This window comes from Corylus avellana, chromosome ca4 (assembly GCF_901000735.1).
Source record: "Corylus avellana chromosome ca4, CavTom2PMs-1.0".
NCBI classification, from domain to species: Eukaryota; Viridiplantae; Streptophyta; class Magnoliopsida; order Fagales; family Betulaceae; genus Corylus; species Corylus avellana.
In genome coordinates, this window is record NC_081544.1 from 34,632,279 (window position 1) to 34,639,275 (window position 6,997).

General features: G+C 38.0%; 1 protein-coding gene across 1 annotated transcript; it reads left to right on the forward strand.

The window, feature by feature from the left end:
- Positions 1-2,154: 2,154 nt before the first annotated feature.
- On the forward strand, positions 2,155-5,720 carry LOC132179735 (protein SIEVE ELEMENT OCCLUSION C-like). Its single transcript, XM_059592499.1, has 7 exons — positions 2,155-2,458; positions 2,692-2,757; positions 2,843-3,285; positions 3,398-3,510; positions 3,611-3,738; positions 4,436-4,924; positions 5,051-5,720. The coding sequence occupies exons 1-7, from the start codon at positions 2,177-2,179 to the stop codon at positions 5,654-5,656; spliced, it is 2,127 nt and encodes a 708-aa protein (XP_059448482.1). The 5' UTR covers positions 2,155-2,176; the 3' UTR covers positions 5,657-5,720.
- Positions 5,721-6,997: the final 1,277 nt, after the last annotated feature.

The window sequence follows — 6,997 nt, forward strand, 5'->3', positions numbered from 1 at the left end:
TAGAAATGTTGAAACAAATTAGCAGTCCGACGGTGGGTTTCTTGCAAAATAATAAGAAAAACTACTAGGATAATGCTGGCCAACAAGAAACCTTTGATGCTTAATAAGTCTGTAGAGTTTTTTTTTTAGAGATAAAACTAAACAAAGAATTTATGGAGAAAGTGTGTTTTAAGATGTTACCCTTTTAATGGGGTGACTCTTTGTCCAACATGATAATACTGGTGTCAATGATTCGTAATTATATTTGTGAAGTGTGACTTATCATGTTGATCGGATTAATGGCTAGCTATTTGGAGATTAATGAAGGTGTATAGTTTCCATGTGAAGAATATTTTACGAGCAATTGATTTGTTTTTTTTTTTTTTTCTATCAGTGACTGTTTGATTTGATAGCCTAGTTAATGTAGAGGTTGCTTGAATGGGCTAGGGTGAGTATTCAGTATATCACTAAGAAATATGGCTTTTTTCCTACTAGATGAGAATGCGGAAAGAGAGAATAAAGTCTAAATAGGAACAATTTTATTCTTGAAGTACACGTACGGGTGCATTAAGATTTTGACTATGCATGATATTATTATCCTACTGCTTTCCCTGCCCCTTCCTACTGAATCATCTAAACGGTATTTGATTATAGTTAATTAGGATAAGATGTGTGTGGCACAATCACTTAATATTAAAGCAGAATATTTACTAAGTATTGAAGTTGGAATAATGATTCTTACTCTGTGATGAAATTGGTGTCATAATCAAAGAATTGGTCTTAAGAGAAAAGGGTAAAGACACCCTTATTCTTCGCACCTTTAATAAGAAAAGAACAGAAAATGTACCCCACAAGTTAAATCATAAATGTTTAACACAGTGGACAGAAAAGGTGCCTCCAAGCCTTTGACACATCCCCACAGGCCACAGTGCCTCTCAGTTTATATTTATAAGTTTAAAAGGTTAAATTTAAGCTCGCAATGAAATTAAAGAATCAATGACTGAAAGCAACACGTTTTATTCTCTATATAGTAACCAAAATAGATAAATCAGGTTTTCCATGGCAATGGCTTAATGGAGGTTACTTTTCTTGGTAACACATGAAACTAGGAACCTTTTATAGACTCAGTTTGTGTCATGTGTTTGTATGATGAATTTTTAATTACTGATGTGATACTCTCGACTTGTTTTATATAGCACAAGATAAAAGTCTTAACACACTTTTATTAATTTTTATAGCATTTTCCACGAATTACTATGTGTATGTCATCATTGCACCTTCAGAGTGTGGGATTACTTGTCTTATACTCTTATTACTCGGAGAAAATTATGCTTACCTCCTTTTGACTATTATCCTATTTCTAACTTTTGTTTTCTAAATTTCAAAAAATTACAATGTGGGGAGTTATTTTATCAACCCATTTCAATTGTCCTTCTGTTAGAATTTTCTGCAGATGCCATTGCAAATAGAGTGGTAATTTCAGTGGGTAAGCTACTTTTTCCTATTATTTATTCTTAATTTGTTAGATGCATTCTCTCCCCCTTTTTGTTTTTGTTCGTTCTCTTTACCTTTGTTTTTTTGGCCCCCTCAGAATTAAAGCTAGGAGGCTGGAACACCTTTTTGTCTTAAGAAATTGCCTTCTAACACAATTGAAATTTCATACCGAAAGAAAAAAAAAAATGTCAATAAAATAGGATCAGGCTTAAGTGTTGTAAAAAAAAAATTATAATATGCATGTTACAGTATTTTCAACGGTCAAGATTTAATTTCACTCTTTATCTCTCTTTGTCATAAAAAATAAAAAATAAAAACCTTAAAATTAAATCTAACCCATTGAAAAAACTATACTAGTATCATCTAGATCTATTTTCCCATTTCAATTGGTATATACGTAGATGCTCAAGTCTCTTCAAAAGTACAAGAAGAAAAAGTGCAAAAGGAAATGCCTTGGATTTGATTCGGTCCACAGCTCAAACCTCTTTAAGTGAGGAAGCTTTATTTTGATGGTCTCAACGAATTTTTTTTTTTTTGGAAAAAAAAAGCTAAAACATTACTGTCCCTTGATCCCTGGTTACGAGCACCGTCTCAAAAGAACTCACACACACACATGGATGCTCTTGTCATTTGTTAAAGCAAAGAACCATCTCCAAATGTTAGCTTTTCCCTATGCAAACCCATAATTAACACAGAACTATATATGTTTTACAAGCTCATATATATATATATATATAACATCTCCATCTTGCTTACTGTACCAGTACCACCATTAATTACTTCAGCCATGAACTTGCTCGGGAGTGACCCCTTCTCGCGGTCTCCATCATATTTAGATGAGGATATCCTGATAAGAAAACTCCTCCTTACCCATGACCCTGATGGTCGTCGTCTTGATTCTGAGCTATTGCTTCTTTTAACAGAGCACATCATGCATTATGCTACCACATCAGAAGTACCAGTTGCCTCTTTGGTCGGTAACATTGTTATGCATGTCCATTTGCAAAGAGTTATGGGGCACATATGATTAATCATCAAAATCACTTTCTCACGATAATTATTTTTAGTCTCTAAGATTTCAGGGTCTTTCATCATGGTGTTGTGATACTGTCAAACTGACCATTAAATCCATGAACATCAGAACATGTAAACTTGTCCAATTCCAAACATTTTTTGCAGGTTTTTGGTCTACATTTTGGTGCGGTTGCAATGAATGAGAGCAACGTTGAAGAACTCAGTTCCCTAGAACCTCTCAGACAGGCCATATATGAGATTTCAATCCAGGCAATTCATCTCTCTGTCTGTGTCTGTGTCTCTGTCTTTGTCTGTCTCTCATGCAATCTGATACAGTTATATATTGTAATGGCAGTTGCTCTGCAAGTGTTCTAGTGAAGGTAATCTCCACATGAGGACGATGGTTTTGTTTGATATGCTAGGGAAGTATAATTGGGATGAGAAAATGGCATTAGTACTTGCAGCATTTGTGATAAGCTATGGGAAATTTAGGCTCCTTATGCAACTCAATCCTTGGCATCCTTTGGCAGCATCGATTGCAATGCTTAAGCGATTGCCTAATGACTTGAGAGCATTGAAGCCTCGCTTTAAGGCATTGAGCCTGTTGGTTAAGACAATGATGGATGTGACAAAGTGCATCATCAAGTTTGAAAGCTTGCCACTTTCACATGTAGAGCTTGATCAAGAAATTTCTGTTGCCAAGTCTTATATTTATGTAGCTGCTTACTGGGTCATTAGGAGCGCCTTCACATGCTCTTCGCAAATCACTGATTTGACACCCATGAAACCTGAGCAAGTGCATGTTCTTTCTCTTCAATTGGCCTACATTACATATATGCTGATTCTTCTTCTTCTGCTGCTTCATGTGCATTATATTGATAATTTTGTAATGCTGGAGCTCCCTGTGCAGGCATTCAGATTCAACAGTAAGTGCAGCATGGGAGCTCTCAAGTTTGGTTTATCGGTTAAGCAGGATATGCAGTTGCCTCAGACGGCAGGTGGATGTGTGTCATCAACAATTAGGTTACTAAGATTCTTCAGAACAACTTGGAAGCCATTTACTGGTTCTCTGAAGTATAGACTCTGCATCATATTGATGCTTGTTCTATTACATGACTTGCAGAGAAAAAGATTTGGGAAAAGCTATTGAGTCTCTTTCAGGAGGTCCCCGGGGACAATCAAGAGGTGCTCGATACGTTATTTGCTTCAACGAATGACCTGCCACTTAAGGATTGTTCCTCACAAGCAAAGGTTTTATTCTCTCCAGTCCATGCTCCCAATAAAGTTCTGAGAGAATCTTATATAATGGGTCCAGTTAAAGTAAGGAGAATCGTATATAATGGGTCCAGTTAAAGTAAAGAGTGTTGAATCATGTCTTCTAGATCTAAATGCTACCAAAATGTTGAATAATTATCCCCTTTATCCTAACAAGCCCTGCATGTCACAAATTAGTGTGCTAGAATATTAAAATAAATTATTAAATTTATTATGTCTTATCAGTTTAAGTTTTTGAGATAATTGATAATTTAACATATTATCATAGAAAATGTCATGAGTTCAAACTTTGTCTCCGTCATTCAACTCCTATTTCACTTGTGTTAGAATATTAAATTAAATGATTAAATTTTCCTTTTTCTTTTAACTTAAGGTATGTTTGGTATATGAAGTGATTATTCCATTAAGAAAGTGAATAGCTTTCATTGAAAATAGATAAAAAGTGAAATAGAGTAGTCTTGTTATAGTATGTGTTAATGATTATATTTGGTACGTCAGCGTACCAAACTAATTACCCTCAAGTTTTTGGGATACTTGTAAGCCGCCCTTGGGCAAGATGACATCTCTTGAGTCCAACTTGAAAACCAACTTGAATCCCAAGTTAAGCTCTCTATTGAGTACATAGCCTATTTTTTCTTCTAAAGTTTACCATTTCCTTTGTGTTAATTGACAGGTTGGTGTGTCTGAGCTGAACAACAAGGTAGTGATGCTCTTAATCTCAAAGCCAGAGCTCCTCCCAATAGAAAAATTACTTTTGCTGGTTCAACAAACATATGATCACCCTCTCAACAAGAAGTATAAGGGAAGTTATGAGATTGTATGGGTTCCCATTCCGTCTACAAATACATGGACTGACGCTGAGGTGAGAAGTTTCAACCTTTTCTCAAACTCTTTACCATGGTACTCAATAAGGCTACCATGGTTACTTAGCTCAGCAGTGGTGAACTATGTAAAACAAGCATGGACCTACACGGGTGAGCCTCTCATGGTAGTGTTGGATTCAAAAGGGATGGTTAGCAACTCAAATGCAATTGACATGGTAATGATCTGGGGAGCCCGGGCATATCCCTTTTCAGCTTCAGGGGAAAAAGTGCTCTGGGAAGAGGAGAATTGGACAGTGCAACTTATGATTGGCGAGATTGACACCTTATTGGCTAGCTGGGTATGAGTCTAACTCAATGAAGCATCAGGATCATCCCTTGTTGAGACCCTTTTTGTCATTGTAAATACCAAATTTAATTAGACTTTCTTGTACTCAAGCTCATAAGATTTCATGCACTGATTTCAGGTGGAAGAAGGCAGAAACATTTGCATTTATGGAAGTGAGAACAAAGAATGGATTCAAGAGTTAAATTCTAAATTGACGGAAATAAAAAGTGCAGGTGTGCAGCTTGAGATGGTGTATGTAGGCAAGAGGAACCTGGATGAACATGTAAGGAACATTTTGGCCAGCATTCCTAAAGAAAATCATACTGATTCTATCTCTTTCACGAAAATTCAATTCTTTTGGCTTCGGCTGGAGAGTATGAGAAGGTCAAAACTCCGACTGGGAAAGAGCGTCGACACCGATCATATTCTAAAGGAGGTGTCAGCATTGCTAGACTTCACTGACAAGGGTTGGGCAATAATAGGGAAAGGGTCTTCCACAGATATTGTGAAGCTTCAAGGAAAAGAACTCGTACAATGTTTGAATCTTTTTCTTTCTTCACAATGGGGAGAAAATGTGGCAAACCTCGGATTCCTGGATGCCATTAGGGGTGCTCCTGAACCTATTCCTTTAACTGAGCCTTGCAGTCACTCTAATGTCATTCCTTATGCTAAGGGGTTGCTTGAAGGAACTGCAATTTGTGAGAAATGTAAGCATCACATGAAGAAGTTTGTTGTCTTTGAATGAAATGTAATGGACTAGGTGACTCCAAACTGCGTTTCCTGCACTTTCTGATATCCTTTTAGATTTACTGACTCGTAGACACTTATAAAACTATAAAATATTTACAATATATAATGTTTCCTGGTGAGCAAACTCTACTTGTATTGCATCCTATTAGAATAATTCTCATGTTTAGCCTGATTTAGTTTAATTGTCATCAATATATAGCCTACCTTATTTGGTCTACCTTGTTGTGTTTAATACACCTTAACTTCTTTATAATTAAATATGATACATTGTAATACAATTAAAGGCAATTCAATATTTTAAAGATATAGCCTTATTCTTGTGTTCTCTATTTCTCTGTCCACTTCCACTCTTTTGCCTACATTTTATATATTTTTATATGGTATCAAAATAATTTTTCTATGGACTTGGCATTCTCTACAAAAATCCCACAGTTGTTCCAAGCATCCTTTCAAGTCGGTGACCACACCAATCAAAATCTCGGAACCTATCATTTTTAATGCCGCAAAAATCAATCCAATCAGAGACATCACGCGCCCCCACAGGTTGTATGAAGACCCTACCAATTCAGCCACATGCATATGAACCGCCATGTGCCTCCAGCCGCCGTAGTAAGTGCTTTCTCAGCTTTCTTCGAAGCTAATTATGGAAATATAAAATCAGAATCAAGTTTGCAAGGTATAGATCTATTGATATATGGAAGAGCCGACACCATTGGCTGCCGAACGTGCCGTCATGCGCCACCGCTCATCATTGCCAATCCTACACTCGCTGCCACCAGATCTCTTTTAGGCAAAAGAACCACCGAAAAGTGTTTTTCTTTCTCTAGATCAGTGGAGCTATGCCCTTCTAGTTCGACACCTTTGTCGCATGCTCCGCCCCTGCCTTCTAGCAGTGCTTCCACGAATTTCATGCGCTGGCAACCCTTTCTTGCATATGTCCTTCATTCACTCGGGCACGTTACGCATTACACGAGTGCCCATCGAAGTCGGGTTTACTCGATCCGATCAGTCGACCCAGTTTACCATTAAATCCACTGGTTTCTGGCCAACTCGGCCCCAGTCAACGACCCATTCTTTGGCCCAAGCTGGTCCCATTCAGTGGCTCAGGGCCTCAGGCTCACGCAGTGGTCCAAACCGGCCCAGTTCTCGGCAATCCACAGCTCAACAACACCTGGTGCCTTCTCTAGCCGTTCAGGCAAAACACACTAGTACCTTCACCGGCCCTCTAGGCCCAGCGTCGCTGGCGCCCCTTCACCAGCCGTCCATGACCCATTGCCGCCAACTTCCACCGCTGCCATTCTCCGGCAGGTCCTACAGCCGCTGTTCCCCAGCCGTT

Coding starts and splice junctions, on each gene's coding strand:
- LOC132179735 (XM_059592499.1), top strand. CDS start 2,177: ATGTTTTACAAGCTCATATATATATATATATATAACATCTCCATCTTG. Junction 2,758..2,842: donor TATATGAGATTTCAATCCAG/GCAATTCATCTC, acceptor TTGTAATGGCAG/TTGCTCTGCAAGTGTTCTAG. Junction 4,925..5,050: donor ACACCTTATTGGCTAGCTGG/GTATGAGTCTAA, acceptor CACTGATTTCAG/GTGGAAGAAGGCAGAAACAT.